Consider the following 19,858-nt stretch of genomic DNA (forward strand, 5'->3'; position numbering starts at 1 on the left):
CTTTCCAAAAACTTCCTGGATTGTCTATGCACTGCTGTATTGCTCTTCCAGCAGATATCAGGAAAATTGAAAATCAGAAAAAATGTTGGCAACAAGAAGAAAGCCAAGGAAAGTGTGGGCCCCTTACTGAATGAGGGAGGCAACCTAGTGACAGAGGATGTGGAAAAAGCTAATGTACTCAATGCTTTTTTTGCCTGTGTCTTCACTAACAAGGTCAGCTCCCAGACTGCTGCGCTGGGCATCACAAAATGGGGAAGAGATGGCCAGCCCTCTGTGGAGATAGAGGTAGTTAGGGACTATTTAGAAAAGCTGGACGTGCACAAGTCCATGGGGCCGGACGAGTTGCATCCGAGAGTGCTGAAGGAATTGGCGGCTGTGATTGCAGAGCCATTGGCCATTATCTTTGAAAACTCGTGGCGAACCGGGGAAGTCCCGGATGACTGGAAAAAGGCTAATGTAGTGCCAATCTTTAAAAAAGGGAAGAAGGAGGATCCTGGGAACTACAGGCCAGTCAGCCTCACCTCAGTCCCTGGAAAAATCATGGGGCAGGTCCTCAAAGAATCAATCCTGAAGCACTTGCATGAGAGGAAAGTGATCAGGAACAGCCAGCATGGATTCACCAAGGGAAGGTCATGCCTGACTAATCTAATCGCCTTTTATGATGAGATTACTGGTTCTGTGGATGAAGGGAAAGCAGTGGATGTATTGTTTCTTGACTTTAGCAAAGCTTTTGGCACGGTATCCCACAGTATTCTTGCCAGCAAGTTAAAGAAGTATGGTCTGGATGAATGCACTATAAGGTGGGTAGAAAGCTGGCTAGATTGTCAGGCTCAACGGGTAGTGATCAATGGCTCCATGTCTAGTTGGCAGCCGGTGTCAAGTGGAGTGCCCCAGTGGTCGGTCCTGGGGCCGGTTTTGTTCAATATCTTCATAAATGATCTGGAGGATGGTGTAGATTGCACTCTCAGCAAATTTGCGGATGATACTAAACTGGGAGGAGTGGTAGATACGCTGGAGGGGAGGGATAGGATACAGAAGGACCTAGACAAATTGGAGGATTGGGCCAAAAGAAATCTGATGAGGTTCAATAAGGATAAGTGCAGGGTTCTGCACTTAGGACGGAAGAACCCAATGCACCGCTACAGACTAGGGACCGAATGGCTAGGCAGCAGTTCTGCGGAAAAGGACCTAGGGGTGACAGTGGATGAGAAGCTGGATATGAGTCAGCAGTGTGCCCTTGTTGCCAAGAAGGCCAATGGCATTTTGGGATGTATAAGTAGGGGCATAGCGAGCAGATTGAGGGACGTGATCGTTCCCCTCTATTTGACATTGGTGAGGCCTCATCCGGAGTACTGTGTCCAGTTTTGGACCCCACACTACAAGAAGGATGTGGATAAATTGGAGAGAGTCCAGCGAAGGGCAACAAAAATGATTAGGGGTCTAGAACACATGACTTATGAGGAGAGGCTGAGGGAGCTGGGATTGTTTAGTCTGCAGAAGAGAAGAATGAGGGGGGATTTGATAGCTGCTTTCAACTACCTGAAAGGGGGTTCCAAAGAGGATGGATCTCGACTGTTCTCAGTGGTACCAGATGACGGAACAAGGAGTAATGGTCTCAAGTTGCAGTGGGGGAGGTTTAGGTTGGATATTAGGAAAAACTTTTTCACTAGGAGGGTGGTGAAACACTGGAATGCGTTGCCTAGGGAGGTGGTGGAATCTCCTTCCTTAGAAGTTTTTAAGGTCAGGCTTGACAAAGCCCTGGCTGGGATGATTTAACTGGGAATTGGTCCTGCTTCGAGCAGGGGGTTGGATTAGATGACCTTCTGGGGTCCCTTCCAACCCTGATATTCTATGATTCTATGATTCTATCATTGTCTGCATTACCAGTCAGCTTAACTTCTGTAGCTGGAAAGATAATGGAGCAAATAATTAAGCAATCAATTTGCAAACACCTAGAAGAAATAAGGTGATGAATAACAATTTTAGAGGCGTAGCCGTGTTAGTCTGTTTCAGCAAAAACAACAAGGTGTCTTGTGGCATCTTAAAGACTAACAAATTCATTAGAGCATAAGCTTTCGCGGGCTAAAACCCACTTCTTAAGATGTATGGAGTGAAAATTACAATGGGAAGGCATAAATATGAAATTGGCCTCGTTAGCACTACAAAAAGTAATTTTTACTCTGTTGACATTCACACCTTCTTGTCAACTGTTGGGAATGGTACCCATCCACCCTGATTGAACCATTGACTCATTGACACACACTTGGTAAGGCAACTCCCAGCTTTACTTGTCCTGTTCTGGGACATTGACAACATTGTAGGAAAAATATAATAAAATTATAGATTGGGGGGAAAAATGTTGGTGCTGGATCGTGGACTGCTGAAGCCAATCAGTGTTTTGCCCTTGATTTTAATAGGCGCAGGAGTGGGCTCTTATTGTCAGTCTCGACACGTGGTGTTACGAAATATGGTAAATTAATACTCAGACCGCATCTGCTTCGTTCTTGTTTCCGGATGAGACAGACACACAGTTTGTTGGCACACAGTCATCAGAGACAGAGGAAGAGAGGCTAGTTCTGCAATTGTGGCATGTATACAAAGGGCTGTTTGCCAAGGGAAGTGTTCTCGTTAATGATTTTAGAAATCAGTTCTTAATGACAAGTTGCCTCCTTGGAAAGCTCCACAACTGTTCTGATTATATCATCTCATCACAGCACAAGGATGGTGTTGAGTTTATACTGTTGTTCAGGTGATGTGATTAGGGGGTTATAACTCAATGTACTGAGAGGTCTGAAAGAATAAGCAGGCGTACTGAGCTGGACAATCTCCATTTAAAATAAAAAATTCTCTGAGACTAGCCTGATTGCTATTTTCTTTGTAAAAGGTGCGCTGTCATCCCATGCTTTTGCAAAAGAACTCATTCACCAAGTCAGCGCTGACATCAAGTTTTGGGACTATTTTGTTGTACTACCCAGTATGACGAATTATAGAGAGCTCAGGGCACTTAAACATCTAGTTAGTCACTCCTCCTGCCTTTCATACCCCCCTCCTTCCTCCTCTCCCTCTTCCACCTTACCTTTCACCCCTCATGCCCTTCCTTCTAAGGTCCCTCTCCCTTCCTTTGTCTTTCTGTCAATCTAATCAACTCCCAGCAAAACCGGACTCAAACATTTTTTTAAATAATCATAACATGACCATGACATTTGCAGGCCATCATTATTCACTCTGTATGTGTGTTATATATCATTCCCTTGTGGGGCTCAGGCTGCAGGTCTATAAATCACTGTGTAGACATTTGGGCTCAGGCTGGAGCCTGAGCTCCGGGACCCTCCACCCTCATATGGTCCCAGAGCTCGGGCTCCAGCCTGAGCTCAAACGTCTACACAATTTTTCAGCCCAGGAATTGAGCCCCAAGAGCTTGAGTCAACTGACCTGATATCCCTCTGTAGCCATTGTTTAAGGCCTCCCTTACTTCCGCTGTCCTGCCCCTATTAAGCCTTCCTCATCTCATCCCCTATACTGAGTTGGGGGAGGGGTGACATACAACCAACCCTGTCTACACAGCGATTTGTAGCCCTGCAGCCCAAGCCCCACAAGCCTGAGCCATCTAACCTGGGCCAGCCATGGGTCTTTTAGCCCTGGGCAGATGAACCCTTAGAGGTCAAAGAAAATTCAAATATAAAGGGTTGAAATGCATTCCATGTTCATTGGAGGATCCAGACTTTGTTTATACTATCGCAGATACAGTCTACAATAACTGACAGGGGCTGATCTTTGACTACTGGAGTCAGTGAGTACTGGCCCCAGCTCTGTGACAGGAACATTATGACTTTAGGGGCTGCTTTTCTTGTGAGACCTGAATTTCCTCTGCTCAGGAAATTTTGACAATTTGAAATTTCCCAGGAATAGGAAATTTTAAAAAAAAATCCATTTGGGAATCACTGACACACAGTGCTTCCAAAATGAATTATGTTCCTCAGGACACCAGCAGCTGCTGCCTGAAATGGACATGATTCTTTTCAGTTTCACTACTGTCAACCAGTCTGCAGGAGCCAGAGAGCCCAAGGATCCCCACAGCAAGGTAGGGCTGCCCCAAGTCACATACTCCAGAAGACGTGAAGTCCCTGGCCCGAGACCAGAACCTGGCCTGTGAGTCAATTAATGTTCATCAAACCCAACTTGTTTCTGTGAAATATTTCAGGATTGATGAATCAGCATTTTCCCACAAAACAGGCAAAACTCCTGAGCTGCTCCAGTTCTGGTGCACTGGTGACACTGGACCAGTGAAGCCAGATGCGGGTTTTGCCATTCATTTTTAACTGGCTCAGGAGAAGGCCCTTATTAGCAGTCTCAACAGAAGGTATTACTAAATATGATAAATTAATTCTCACACCACAGATGCTATGTGCTTATATCCTGATTAGACACATATACAGTTTGTTCACACACAGTCATCAGAGACAGAGGAAGTTAGGTTAGTTCTGTGGTTACAGTATACATAAGGGTATGTTTGCCAAGGGAACTGATCTAGCAAATGATCTCAGAAACCAGTTCTTAAAAACAAATTATCCTGCCTGTATGTCTGTCTGTCCAGGAAGTTCTGCCATTTCCTGTAAAAAGACCAGGGATAATCATCCCACAAGACCTCCCCTGTGTTCTTCTGATCAAACCGTTGGGTCATAAGCCTCTCATCCAAGCTGCATTGTCCAGTCTCATTAGGTGTTGTCATTCTGACTCTTGACCATTTTGGGCGTTCTCCTTTTAGGGTCCTGTTTCTGAATCATAGAATCATAGAATATCAGGGTTGGAAGGGACCTAAGGAGGTCACCTAGTCCAACCCCCTGCTCAAAGCAGGACCAATCCCCAACTAAATCATCCCAGCCAGGGCTTTGTCAAGCCTGACCTTAAAAACTTCTAAGGAAGGAGATTCCACCACCTCCCTAGGTAACGCATTCCAGTGTTTCACCACCCTCCTAGTGAAAAAGTTTTTCCTAATATCCAACCTCAATCTCCCACACTGCAACTTGAGACCATTACTCCTTGTTCTGTCATCTGCTACCACTGAGAACAGTCGAGATCCATCCTCTTTGGAACCCCCTTTCAGGTAGTTGAAAGCAGCTATCAAATCCCCCCTCATTCTTCTCTTCTGCAGACTAAACAATCCCAGTTCCCTCAGCCAATCCTCATAAGTCATGTGTTCCAGTCCCCTAATCATTTTTGTTGCCCTCCGCTGGACATTTTCCAATTTTTCCACATCCTTCTTGTAGTGTGGGGCCCAAAACTGGACACAGTACTCCGGATGAGGCCTCACCAATGTCGAATAGAGGGGAATGATCACGTCCCTCGATCTGCTGGCAATGCCCCTACTTATACATCCCAAAATGCCATTGGCCTTCTTGGCAACAAGGGCACACTGTTGACTCATATCCAGCTTCTCGTCCACTGTAACCCCTAGGTCCTTTTCTGCAGAACTGCTGCTGAGCCATTCGGTCCCTAGTCTGTAGCTGTGCATGGGATTCTTCCGTCCTAAGTGCAGGACTCTGCACTTGTCCTTGTTGAACCTCATCAGATTTCTTTTGGCCCAATCCTCTAATTTCTCTAGGGCCCTCTGTATCCTATCCCTACCCTCCAGCGTATCTACCTCTCCTCCCAGTTTAGTGTCATCTGGAAACTTGCTGAGGGTGCAGTCCACACCATCCTCCAGATCATTTATGAAGATATTGAACAAAACCGGCCCCAGAACCAACCCTTGGGGCACTCCGCTTGATACTGGCTGCCAACTAGACATGGAGCCATTGATCACTACCCGTTAAGCCCAACAACCTAGCCAACATTCTATCCACCTTATAGTCCATTCATCCAGACCATACTTCATTAACTTGCTGGCAAGAATACTGTGGGAGACCATGCCAAAAGCTTTGCTAAAGTCAAGGAACAACACTGCTTTCCCCTCATCCACAGAGCCAGTTATCTCATCATAGAAGGCAATTAGGTTAGTCGGGCATGAATTGCCCTTGGTGAATCCATGCTGACTGTTCCTGATCACTTTCCTCTCCTCTAAGTGCTTCAGAATTGATTCCTTGAGGACCTGCTCCATGATTTTTCCAAGGACTGAGGTGAGGCTGACTGGCCTGTAGTTCCCAGGATCCTCCTTCTTCCCTTTTTTAAAGATGGGCACTACATTAGCCTTTTTCCAGTCGTCCGGGACTTCCCGCTATCGCCATGAGTTTTCAAAGATAATGGCCAATGGCTCTGCAATCACATCCGCCAACTCCTTTAGCACTCTCGGATGCAGTGCATCTGGCCCCATGGACTTGTGCTCGTCCAGCTTTTCTAAATAGTCCCGAACCACTTCTTTCTCCACAGAGGGCTCGTCACCTCCTTCCCATGCTGTGCTGCCCAGTGCAGTAGTCTGGGAGCTGACCTTGTTTGTGAAGACAGAGGCAAAAAAAGCACTGAGTACATTAGCTTTTTCCACATCCTCTGACACTAGGTTGCCTCCCTCGTTCAGTAAGGGGCCCACACTTTCCTTGTCTTTCTTCTTGTTGCTAACATACCTGAAGAAACCCTTTTTGTTACTCTTAACATCTCTTGCTAGCTGCAAGCCCAGTGTGATTTTGCCTTCCTGATTTCACTCCTGCATCCCCGAGGAATATTTTTATACTCTTCCCTGGTCATTTGTCCAATCTTCCACTTCTTGTAAGCTTCTTTTTTGTGTTTAAGATCAGCAAGGATTTCACTGTTAAGCCAAGCTGATTGCCTGCCATATTTACTATTCTTTCTACACATCGGGATGGTTTGTCCCTGTAACCTCAATAAGGATTCTTTAAAATACAGCCGGCTCTCCTGGACTCCTTTCCCCCTCATAAAAAGAAAAGGAGTACTTGTGGCACCTTAGAGACTAACCAATTTATTTGAGCATGAGCTTTCGTGAGCTACAGCTCACTTCATCGGATGCATACCGTGGAAACTGCAGCAGACTTTATATACACACAGAGATCATAAAACAATACCTCCTCCCACCCCACTTATCTAAAGTGATCATTAAGTTGGGCCATTTCCAGCACAAATCCAGGTTTTCTCACCCTCCACCCCCCCCCACAAACTCACTCTCCTGCTGGTAATAGCCCATCGAAAAAAAAGGCGGGGGATGGTGAGAAAGCCTGGATTTGTGCTGGACATGGCCCACCTTGATTACCATGCACATTGTAGGGAGAGTGGTCACTTTGGATGAGCTATTACCAGCAGGAGAGTGAGTCTGTGTGTGTATGGGGGGGGGGGGTGAGAAAACCTGGATTTGTGCTGGAAATGGCCCACCTTGATTATCATGCGCATTGTGTAGAGAGTTGTCACTTTGGATGGGCTATTACCAGCAGGAGAGTGAGTTTGTGTGGGGGGGGGCTGGAGGGTGAGAAAACTTGGATTTGTGCTGGAAATGGCCCAACTTGATGATCACTTTAGATAAGCTATTACCAGCAGGACAGTGGGGTGGGAGGAGGTATTGTTTTATGATCTCTGTGTGTATATAAAGTCTGCTGCAGTTTCCACGGTATGCATCCGATGAAGTGAGCTGTAGCTCACAAAAGCTCATGCTCAAATAAATTGGTTAGTCTCTAAGGTGCCACAAGTACTCCTTTTCTTTTTGCGAATACAGACTAACACGGCTGTTACTCTGAAACCTTTCCCCCTCATGTTATTCTCCCAGGAGATCCTGCCCATCAGTTCCCTGAGGGAGTCAAAGTCTGCTTTTCTGAAGTCCAGGGTCCATATTCTGCTGCTCTCCTTTCTTCCTTGTGTCAGGATCCTGAACTCGACCATCTCATGGTCACTGCCTTCCAGGTTCCCATCCACTTTTGCTTCCCCTAATAATTCTTCCCGGTTTGTGAGCAGCAGGTCAAAAAGAGCTCTGCCCCTAGTTGGTTTCTCAAGCACTTGCACCAGGAAATTGTCCCCTACAGTTTCCAAAAACTTCCTGGATTGTCTGTGCACCACTGTATTGCTCTCCCAGCAGATATCAGGGTGATTGAAGTCTCCCATGAGAACCAGGGTCTGAGATCTAGTAACTTCCGTGAGTTTCTGGAAGAAAGCCTTGTCCACCTCATCCCCCTGGTCTGGTGGTCTACAGCAGACTCCATCCATGACATCACCCTTGTTGCTCACACTTCTAAACAGCTGCATTGTCCAGTCTCATTAGGTGTTGTCCTCTAGCTCTTGGCCACTTTTGGGGTTCTCCTTTTAGGGTCCTGTTTCTAAATCATGTCCAGTAGTCAGTGTTTTTCCCAGATAAGGAACATTAAAGGACTAATAGGAGGTGATGACTCCAGCAAGATGATCTCAACCCTTTGTGTTAGGTGAACAGCTGAGACTTTTCAGTGGCATCTTGACTAGTGGGGCCTGTCATCTTCCTGGCCACAACTCATGTCCCAACTCAAGATGCATCAAAGCTACTTATTAATGCCATTAACATAAAGCTCAGTGTCTCCCTGACTATATGTCCTGCACAGGTCTTCTGCATGGCAGTAAAGAGCATGCTGCTAGGTCACTAGGCCAGTCTTTCGTCTCATTATCCTAACAACTCTATGGTTGCTGTTGACATGGGGCAATGGTTGTCTCTGATCCTCTCAAGTCATGAACGCCCATTTGTGATTTTTATGGACCTTGGGAGGGGGACAGAGTTGTCCTTAATTGTTTGCTCTTTACTGTGAGCATTTAAATAGATATCCTTTTTCTAAGTGGGTTTACCGATATTTCAGCTTTATGGGGGGGGAACTGAGTTTTTTAAGTGAGTTTTTTGTTTGTTTTTGGCATCTAGCATGCTTCAATCAGATCTTTTCTTGTGCTTTCTTTAAGCATTTGACTTTGTTCTTTTCCCAAGCATTTCTTTTCATATTTAATTCTGGTAAGATTGGGCCCAGTATGTGGAAAAAGGGCCTGCTCTTCATAGATTCATAGATTTTAAAGCTAGAAAAGACCATTACATCATCTAATGTGACTTCCTGTACAACACAGGCCATAGAATTTCACCCAGTTACCTCTAAATTGAGCCCAATACCTTGTGTCTGACTACACTGTGTCTTCCAGAAAGACATTCAGTCTTGAGATGAAGACTCTCCCACTTCTGTAATGCCCCACCTGTTCTGGAGGCTGTTGGGTCAGGAGAGCAAAGGAAGGAAGCAGCATAATTTGGCTACTCAGTAGCCTTATGGTGTTTAGAATGTGTATGCGTGTGGGGGGAGCGGTGTTTAAAAAAGCTAGAGAGCCTGAAACATCTGCTCTGGGAGCAAGGGGTCTGGAGAACTCCAAGGACTCTGATGTAGTTGAAGCGGGCTGAGCTTGAGATGGTTTTGGGGGGAAAGAGGAAAAGAAAAAAATATCATCAGCAGCTTCTCCTCTCCCCTCAAAGTGCTGCTGTGAGCAGGCCAAAAGCCAGTGGTGGAAATGGCTGGTGGAATCTGGAGAGAAGCTGCACAGTGCTGGGAGAGAAAGAGGCCAGAAGCAAGCGAGCCTGCAACTGGCACCAGAAAAGAAAGGACACAGAAAGAGGCCAGTGGATAGGTACCCTGGCGGCTGAGTTGTGGCGTTGGAGAGGCTGAAGGGGAGAAAGTCCAGGTCAGGAGGGACAGGAAAAATAGAAATAGTAGGGAGAGTAACAAAAATGGACTGTAGCTAGAAAGAGGAAAGGCAGGTGGTATAAGGGGAAAAGGGATAAGTTAAAGGAAGAACAGTGCAGTTAAACAAGAGGCAAAATAACTAGAGTTTTAAATTATATGCAGTGTTGTTGTAGCTGTGTTGGTCCCAGGATATTAGAGAGACAAGGTGGGTGAGCTAATATCTTCTATTGGACCAACTTCTACTGGTGAGAGAGACAAGCTTTCAAGCATACTGAGAGCTCTTCTTCAGGTCTGGGAAAGGTAACCAGAGTGTCACAGCTAAATACAAGGTGGAACACATTGTTTAGCATAAGTAGTTAACACATATTTCAAGGGACCACTCAAGGTAAAGTGTTGGTATCAGTTATTTGTTCTTTATTCATCATTCAAGCTAGAAGGAAATTATATTCACTTCTGGTAATTTCCTAGTAATTGTCATTTCTTATATTCTGTGCAGTCATGTAATTTATACTTGGTTCTTGTTCTACTTATTTTGGGGCCAACACTAAATACTTTTTTGCAGAATAAAGCAAACTATTTTAATAAATTTTGACGGGAAAACAGAATTCTCCTGAAAAATCGAATTATGGGTAAAAAAAGTTATTATTAAAAACCCCAAGTTCTGTTACTGGATTTCTTTTGTAAATACCCTGTATAGTAGAACCTCAGAGTTACAAACACGTCAGGAATGGAAGTTGTTTGTAACTCTGAAATATTCATAACTCCGAACAAAACGTTATGGTTGTTCTGTCAAAAGTTTACAACTTAATACAGATTTTAAACTTTATTATGAAGAATGCTGCTTTCCCTTGAATTTTTAGTAGTTTATGTTTAACAGAATACTGTATCGTATTTGCCTTTTTTTTTCTTCTTTTTTTTTCTCTTTTCTGCTGCCTGATTGTGTACTTCCAGTTCCAAATGAAGTGTGTGTTTGACTGGTCAGTTCATAACCAGTGTTCGTAACACCGAGGTTCTACTGTAGTTCTCTTTTGCCTTTTTGGCATGCACTAGTCCATATTAATGAATAAGACTCAAAATTCACTTTAATTCATTCAGTTTATTTAATACCTTTTAAAGTTGAAAAGTAATCATAGTCATGCATTGTTTGAGTTGACTGAAAAAACAGTGGACTCATAAGGCACTGGAACAACTGAAATAAATATCAAATGGGTGAAAAACTTTGACTTAAAACACCAAACGGCATAATTTTAACATTATTTTGAAGTGGATTGACAGATTCTAACTGTTGTAAGTCAGCATAACTCCAGTGAACATCCGTGGAGCTGCATCAGTTTACAGCAAGGGTGGATCAGGCCTGGTGTGCTCTCAATTGATCTATATTAGTGCTAGATTGCAGCCGCCTTCCCTGAGTATCTCATAACTCTTGGTGTTTGCCATCTCTTCCTGGTTTATACAGTGTATTCAGGCTAATGGTTTCCTCTGAGCCTAGTTTAGGCACATTGCTGTTTCACCATCCTCACTCTGGTTTCTTGTAAAGATGCCATGGTCAGTGGTTTCCATGGGGACATGCCAGTATGAAAACATTTCCACATTCTATAGCTCCAATATCTTAAGCTGGTGTCTCCACACTCCTGGTGTCAGTCCTGCTGTCCTGACCCATTCTTTACATGCATGAAATCCCCAAATGATCTAATGGATTTTTTACTAAGGTACAGACTGCAGGATTAGCCCTAATTTCTTAAATAGCAGTCACCATTGCTCTGTTCCTAAGAGGTACCAAGAACCTCTTGCAAGATGCTCAGCACCCTCAAATTATTGGAATTGTTTGTACTTGCGATCTCACAGGATGCATTCAGCATCTTGCAGGGGGATCTGGGTTAGTTCTGCATTGATTTTAAATGGTCTAATGTCCCTTGAAATGCTAATCATTTTCTTCTCTCCGCCTATTAAATTAATTCAGTTCCAGACTGACATAAGCTATATAGTTCCCATATATACAGTATAGCTTTGGTGGTAGATAAACAGAGTTTGTTCACAGAATCATTCTCTATAAATCCCTATTCCCACAATAATATTTCCATTTGCTATAGGCTGTTCTACAGCCTGCAGCATGGTACCCAAATAGAAAGCGATTAGCACCAGAACATGGAGTTAGTTTTCAAGACACGAACAATTCTTTTACTCCAGATGCTATATTGAAACTGCAGTGGTCCGTTGAAAAAGTAGATGTAACCTATGGGGAAAAAGGCTTGTTAAAAGGAATTGCAAGCAGAAATTAATGCCATTTGTTAAAAGTATTACTCAAATAAAAAGAAATCCTGGGTCTTCAGACTAAGTCTATTCAGCAAAATGATTTGCTATTTGAAACTCTGAGCTAAATTTTCAAATTAGCCTCATTCTGGCTCTTAAATTAGTGCCAACAGTCAATATTTGGGATGCTCAGAAACTTGGTTCTTCTCTTGTACATAGCACATGCCTGTGAAAATCATGTGGTTACTCATTTATTTAATTCTCTGATTTGCAAATGCTATTTAAAGACGATATAGTCTGGTCTCAGAGACATGGACACATTGTGTAGAGTTCTGACGCTGAGTTCTGACCCAGGTTTTACCAGAGACCTGTTGGGTGGTTCTGGAAAAGATACTTCACCTTCCTTTCTGACAGGTTTCAGAGTAGCAGCCGTGTTAGTCTGTATTCGCAAAAAGAAAAGGAGGACTTGTGGCACCTTAGAGACTAACAAATTTATTTGAGCATAAGATTTCGTGAGCTACAGCTTATGCTCAAATAAATTTGTTAGTCTCTAAGGTGCCACAAGTACTCCTTTTCTTCGTTTCTGAGTTTCCCTCCTACAAAATCCTAAAACCTGCCCACCAAACTCACTCTTTTGAATATATATAAAGCACTGTACAACGACAAGTGTTCTTATCAAAAAGGAAGGAAACAATTTAAAATATCAGGAAATAACACATGGTGATTAGAGCTGGCTGAAACTTTTCAAATGGAACACTTTTCTATCAGAAAATGTTGAATGAATATCATGAGAACATTGATTGCACTGAAAATTTTGACAAAATCATTTAAACCTTTCCTTTCTATAAGATCAATATTCTTTGTTTCAACTTTATTGCTTTGATTTTCATAGATTATGTTACTTGAAATTTAACATTTCTATAAGATCAAAATGAAATATTTTTAAACTGAATGGGATAAGGTTGTTTCAAAATTTCCAAAATGAATTTTTTTCAGAAATTTCATTTCACAGGAAAATTTCAACTTTTTGTTTTGCTTTGGGACGGAAGGAAATTTGTAAATGCTGGGAATTCTGAATTTGGACCACTTTAATGATAATAATGAAAGGGAAGAAATACCATTTTTTTGGTAGACTGCATCCACTCTATTGCCAATTCCTGGGAATTCTTCCTCTATCAGTTTGGGGTAGCCTTTTTCCATAACTTGGTTTTCTTCATCATAGCTATGTTAAACATGGAAAAAATACAAATTCAATGAACCTGCATGGCTTGCAATCTGACAAAAGTCCTATCACCTTTAGGTACCTTGTTCAAAGATACCCAAGTTGTAAGTGGCTGGAAGTCGCTAGATTGTCTATGCCAAATGAAATGGTGAGTATAAGTTCAATTCTCCAGGCCTCCTTATACCAGAAACACAACCTCAGCTGGTACAAGAACAATAAAGGTAAATTTTTAAAGGTTGGTTAATAAACTACAGAATTGGAAGGCTAGATTCTACATGGATTGTACGTAGGTATATAAGGGTGATGGTGCTGCATGTCTGTCACTGGAGCAGGTAGGCAGAAATTGTCAGGGGATGGATGGAACATTGGCTCTAAACCCAACTCATTGGCCAGCACAAGAAAACTAGAACAAAGTGGGTCATATTGGCTGCCTGTTTAGGGCAGCAGTAACTTACAACCCTGTGCCACACATATCCAGGAAGAGGGAAGCAGGGAAGGAATTGTGTCTAAGAGGTATATCTGAGTTACAGTTTCTCCTGGGATAAATTCTTACGACCCTCTTCTCAGGGTTGTGCTGAATGTCATAATTTAATCTTAAGTGTTTATATAATTTTGTTACTTAAATCTTTATGGTACATTCTAAAGAGCTGCTATCCCTATAAAACTTTGAAACGAAAGAAAACATATGATCTATGAGGCCATAAGTGTCTACGCTGAAACAAATAAACAAAAAATTGGCCCTTTTGCACACAGTTAAGCTTGGCAGAATTGAAAATAAGAACTCATAAATCTCTAACTTACCTCCAGTACTTGTCTCCAGTAAAAAAGAGAGTCTTGCCAGTGTCTTTAATGTGGACAGCCCCATCTATTGTTTTCATCTCTCTGGGGAATCCCAATTCATATATTTTTTTAGGGTACCCTTCAACTATGTCATAGCCATTCAGAGCCCAGAATTTCCTGCCTGTAAATAATGATGACAAAATGTTAATCTTTTATGAGCATCAATGGAAAGGTATTAGAAGAGTAAAACCCAGCAATAATTATTACATTGTTATTATTTGACATTATTAGTTTTATGTGACTTAGATTATATGGGGCCAGATCCTCACCTGGTGTAAAGTGAAGCTATTACACCAGATGAGGACCTAACCTTCTAGTCTAAATTCTGTACTCTCTAGCCCATTGAAGATCTTGTAGTGTTGCCTGGGGTGAAACCAATGGAAGTTTGTCTGAGTGAGGACTGTAGATTTAACCCTAAGTAGTTTTATTCAATGAGACTGATTAAGATACTTCCACTTTTCTGCCATTTGCAAAAGGCTTACCTCTAAATATGAACACATGATCTTTCATGGGGTTTTCATAGGCAGCATCAATCTTGTTTGGAAGTTCTGGCCAAAATGATTTAATTAACACCAGTTCTGCGTCAACCATCTGAGGATGTAGGCGCCAGAAGAACCTAAGTCAGAAAGAGAAAATGGGCTTTTTATCATCTTCTTTATGATATCATTTTCACAGTGTTTCACAAATATTAACTAATTTTGGGTTCTCAGTCTTTTCTACAATGCGGAACACATTTTAATTCAAGAAGAATCTTATAGACCTCCACTTCCTCTCCGAGCCATGATGGTTCAGACTACCTAGCTCATTCATAACGTGAACACTTTCACAGAAGAGAACAAACCGATGTCTTGATTTCATTTTGTCCAACCTTTTTTCCTTAAGAAGAGAAACTACAGATTAACTTGGCAGTGCACCACGTAAGATTGCTGCGTGCCGTGCAATTTTGCCCAGAAAATTAAATAATCTCTGAATTTTAGAGAAAAATCCAGTGCAATCCCATGAACCAGTAAGTATGTCTGCTTGATCAGGTGGAGACTGAGCCCAAGTAACACCAGTTTCACATGAATTTAACTGCATTGACTTCCAGGAACTCTTGATTGTCACCAGTGTGACAGGGAGTCAAGCCCATATTTATGTTATAAAGGCTGCTTAAATGTGAAATGCTGTATGGCCCTTACAGTTATTTCTGTTGATTTTACAACCTATTTTAGTTGTGCTTAGAAAAAGAGATTAACTTCTAAGGGAGAAAGATAGCAGATTTTTTGGAAGATAGAAAAAGATCTAATCAATTATATTTTCAGAAACAAATGATAAAGAAATGGAAATTAAAAAGGTTTTTGGGCCAGTTTCTTTTCTCAGTTGTACCAAGTGTAGTTCTAGTAGTGAGTTGGCTGGGCCCTGTACAACAAAAGAAGCATATAGGTAAACCACACATTGCAACCTGTCCTTGAAGATCATCATTTCTCCTCGAAGTTCTGTTATTGCATCAAGTGACAAATTTTCATCACATTTCTCTGGAGTTTTGGGGTGTTCGGGGTTGGGATCTCTGTCTCCTGCACCTGTAACCATAAATTATAACTTAGCTTTGACTGCATTTGTTCTTCTTCCATGTAAGATAACTATGTACTAAATGGGACACTGAAGAGTCCACCAGTGCCAGAATGAATACAACCATCAAGGACAAACTGTCTGGACTAATGATATTCACTTTCCCTTCTTATTCTTCCTCTGGCAAATCATGTCCCTATGTTTTGGGGTTTAGTTACATTGCAAAGATATTTGCGGCTAAAACTAAATGGGTGCCATTGACATCATGTCTTTAGGGCCTCTGAGAAGATTGCTTCCTCCCAAGGTCTCCCCTATGGGCATTTCTGTTTCTCCTACTTCATAGTCTTTGATCATCCTCCCATGGGAGACAGCTCAGGGACCTTAAATCCACTAAAGCAGGTAACCAGCCAGCAGCAATCACCTGTGCACTTGACACTGCTTGCTGCAGTTTCTACCTGAGTGTTAAATGTGGGTATCTTCTGACCCTGAGGCCTGGTTCCCAGGATCCAGAGTTTCTATCTTAATTTACCATGGTAGGGCAATTGAGCAATAGGAACAACAACAGCAGATTGTTCACCCTAAGGTAAATTGCAGTGCAACATGTACATTCCAAGATACATGGATAAAATGGCAAAAGGAAGACAAACCATAGAGAGCTTGGATCCCTTGCACATCATCGTCAGGAAGCAAGAACCCAGTGTTGCCAGTGTAGGTGTAAATAGGGAACATCAGAGCTCCCGAGTCTCTGGAGTGCTCAAGTCCCAAAGAGTGACCAAACTCATGGGCAGCCACAAGAAACAAGTTGTATCCTATAAGAAAGCAAAGCAAACGCAAAAATACTTGTTAAAACAATATACACATGTATCTGAATGCAGTTTATTGCCTGATCCTCTTTCACAATGTCTTTTTTGCATTGATGATACAAAACAATTATATAGATCTCTACATCGTCTAAGAAGTGAACATACATGAAATAATTAACCCTAAATATTATTAACTCCATTTTACAGATGGGGATGCTGAGATACACAGTCCAATCCTGTTGTCTTCATTCAAGACAATGGGAATTTTGTTTGAGTAATGGCCTAATAGCCTGAGCCCTTTAAGTTTTTTCTTACACTAAATTGTATTTGAAAAATTTCCCACTATCACCAACCCCAGTTCAACTCAATCATCTTAGCAATGTTGGAAATTGTAGGGTGAAATCCTGGTCCAATGAAGTTAATGGAAGTTTTGCCAGGATTCCATCCCTAGTGTAGGTAGTCCATTGACCATCAATGCTATTTCCAGCATTGGATCAAATAAATCTGCTCCCAGCAAAGCTAGATGACACAGTGCTGAAAAACAGTGTCCGCAGTTGAAAAAAACTTAGTGACAATTGGATCCATTTTTCAAAAATGGCTCCTTGTGCAGACAAGGGCAAATATTTTCAAACTTCATAAAAGTGGCCTGATTTTCAGATATGGTAAGTATCTACAACTCCCACTGGCTCTACTGCGGGGTAACACCATCTGTCTGAGATCCAAGCTGGACACCCTCAAATTGCAAGTGAAACAATGAGATATTTGAATAGTAAAAAACCCAAACTGCCTTGTTTCTCTGGGTTCATGGATCATGTGATTCATTATTCTGGTGTATTCAGACAACTGACAGGTATTCTAGAAGAGAGTTACAAATTTCAAATTTTAACACAAATAATTGTTTTGTCCATAATTCATGCAAGACGTGTACCATACTCCTATCTACAATCTGGGATTAAAAACAGCTCCCTGTGACTTCAGTAACCAATCACGCAACATGAATAATAAAAAACAACTACAGAACAGTCAAAGCAAACCGTTTACAAACAACATATAGGGTGAAAATTATCCATCCAAAGTATCTGGCAAATATTCTGAATAGCAAATACATTTGATGAAATCAGGATGAGATTGTGAATGATTTGCTATCCAAAAAGGACAAAATTCATAGCCAATATTATTTGAAACAAATAGTGCACCCAGCTCTAGTTAAAATGATCTTTTGAACAGGTTACCTCTGGAATCAGTTGACCAGGTTTCATCATCGTCAAAATGGGCATCTCCTCCATAATTTGGTCCAGGAGGAAAAGCATGAGCCAGTAATCCAGAAGGTCCATCAAAGGGATAAAAGTCACCATGTTCTACAAAGCAATATTTAAAATACCGACAGCATTTACATCTCATCTTTAAACAGGTGAAAATATAATTAAACTGCCAAAAAGTAAACTTTCTCTGTTACCTTTAGTTCCAAAGGAAATCATGATATCAGCAGTGCCACTGCGAATTCTAGTAAAGTTCAGTGGTGTCACTTCAGACCAAACCTTGAATGCTTTTTTGAATGCTCTGTCCACTTCAGCACGTGTCAGATCTCGAGTGTAATTCACAATTCTATCAATCAGATAAAATATCTTCAATTAACTTTTCTGCAGGTCCAAGGAATTTTGCAATGTACCTCCATGAAAACCTACTTTTGACTGGGAGACAGTCATTTCTCAAAAGCTATCCCTAAAGTGCACTTACCTCAGAAGAAAGAATTGGATTACTAATGTACAGTACTCCAGAAATAAAAATGTACATTTCCATCTATCAGTATCATTCAGAAAGATAATGACCTAACAGTTTGGGATTTGGGGTGTGTTTTTTGTTTTTTGGGGGTTTTTTGCCATTATTATACGCACTAGAAAAACCCCAGAAAACAAAAAGTTTGTTCTTTATTAAGATATTTTGTATAGATAATATGGGACTTTATTCAGTATATTTTACTAAAAATATTTTGAAGAGATATGAAATATCTCATGCACCTGACCATTCTGGAGAGACAATACATGATCAAGGAGACATTGAAGAGATACAACGGTCACCATTACAAAACAATGTTTGTTAACAGTTTGCTACATAGCATTATCAGAGATACCACTTATATCCATATTTAATACATAGGGAAAATAGCCCTCTCTCTTTCTTATCACTCTTTGGTTTCCTGCAAATATTGATAAGAAAGAGAGAGGGCTATTTTTAATGGCACCATTGTATCATATTGTGACCACAGAATATCAGGATTGGAAGGGACCTCGGAAAGCCATCTAGTCCAATCCCCCGCTCAAAGCATGACCAATCTCCCATTTTTACCCCAGATCCCTAAACAGCCCCCTCAAGGATTGAGCTCACAACCCTGGGTTTAGCAGGCCAATGCTCAAACCACTGAGCTATCCCTCCCGCAGCACAATCAAATGCCCAACATGGGGCTTGAACCCACAACAATGAGATTAAGAGTCTCATACTCTACCAACGGAGCTAGCCAGGCTGACTGATAACTGAGTTCATTAAAGAAATTTAGATAGGGCCTGATCCAAAGCCCACTAAAGTTAATGGTAAGACTCACATTGAGTTCCATGAGCTTTGGATCAGGGCCATATAGATTTTAAAACTGCAACATGAGATTTTTACAAAGTCTGAACTACCCTTTGTTCTTGCTGAGCTTGTCAACCTAATATACGACATAATGGCTGTTGAACACCTATATAGCAGGATAACTTGAAAATAAGAAACAATAACACTAAATGTTATAATTTTACCTGTATGTTAAATTATTTTTTGACCACTTTAGTTTTCTAGGGAAAAAGTTGTATTCCCCCACATCGGGGACACCACATCTTGGCTGTTGCATCAGCTCATATGTTTCTTCATCTAATATGCCAGTCACCTCCAGCCCAAAAAAAGACTGCATTTCTCGAAGTTTGGCTGCCACTGAGTTGGCATTCTTCTTCCTTATGCCAGCAGGATTGGAACGTAGGTTGTAATGTGTCTTTAGATAGCGCTAGGGGAAAAAAATATTATTTCCAGTTTCCAAAGAACAAAGGCAATCAAACAGCCGACCTTAATATGTGAAGATTGATTTTATACTGTACCTCTGCAAACTGAAGGTCTTCCGTTGTGAATTCATCGCTGTCTTCATGGGGAATAGGCAGTGTCAAACAGCATGACAAGCCCAGCAAGAAAAGGAAGGCAGCTGCAAGGCTTGGATGCATCATGCTGAATTCTTGGGTTCTGAAACTCTGATTTTTTAGAGTGTAAATACCTTTACTTTTATAGACCTAAACTGGTGAGTCATCTCTTGTGGACAAATTAGAACATCCTTGTCATTGCAAAGTAAAGATGCTTACACAGCTGGTTTATTTCTTCATTCCAAGAAGTCCTGGTTTGGGCATCTGTGGTCCCACTAAGGGCTTAGAAACTATATCTTTATATAAACATGCTCTCAGCATATTTACAGATGCTGTGGGAATTTTTGTGTAGAAGCAACTCAGCATTATTTCTTTATTTTGCAATAACTTACACTGACCTACTTTTTCGTCTTTGATAGGATA

At 41.7% G+C, this 19,858-nt stretch overlaps 1 protein-coding gene and 1 non-coding gene across 2 annotated transcripts; both read right to left on the bottom strand.

Annotated features, from left to right (window-relative positions):
- Window positions 1-10,778: 10,778 nt before the first annotated feature.
- On the bottom strand, window positions 10,779-19,528 carry LOC140909310 (collagenase 3). Its single transcript, XM_073338322.2, has 10 exons — window positions 19,400-19,528; window positions 19,067-19,308; window positions 17,731-17,879; window positions 17,507-17,632; window positions 16,119-16,280; window positions 15,365-15,482; window positions 14,406-14,539; window positions 13,885-14,044; window positions 12,980-13,083; window positions 10,779-11,844 (listed from the first exon to the last, which is right to left on the bottom strand). Exons 1-10 carry the CDS (start codon window positions 19,520-19,522, stop codon window positions 11,744-11,746), a joined length of 1,419 nt encoding a protein of 472 aa, XP_073194423.1. The 5' UTR covers window positions 19,523-19,528; the 3' UTR covers window positions 10,779-11,743.
- TRNAK-CUU (transfer RNA lysine (anticodon CUU)) lies at window positions 18,723-18,795 on the bottom strand. The gene has a single exon. It is a non-coding gene; the product is annotated as a tRNA-Lys (tRNA).
- Window positions 19,529-19,858: the final 330 nt, after the last annotated feature.

The sequence above is a fragment of the Lepidochelys kempii genome, chromosome 1, assembly GCF_965140285.1.
Source record: "Lepidochelys kempii isolate rLepKem1 chromosome 1, rLepKem1.hap1, whole genome shotgun sequence".
NCBI classification, from domain to species: Eukaryota; Metazoa; Chordata; order Testudines; family Cheloniidae; genus Lepidochelys; species Lepidochelys kempii.

Bases quoted from the DNA above. Each gene is read 5' to 3' on its own strand.
- LOC140909310 (XM_073338322.2), bottom strand. From the start codon at position 19,522: ATGATGCATCCAAGCCTTGCAGCTGCCTTCCTTTTCTTGCTGGGCTTG. The intron at 17,880-19,066 runs GTAAAATTATAA...TCTGATTGATAG, and splicing joins AAAAATAATTTAACATACAG to AATTGTGAATTACACTCGAG. The intron at 17,633-17,730 runs GTAACAGAGAAA...ATTGCTTTGTAG, and splicing joins GATTTCCTTTGGAACTAAAG to AACATGGTGACTTTTATCCC.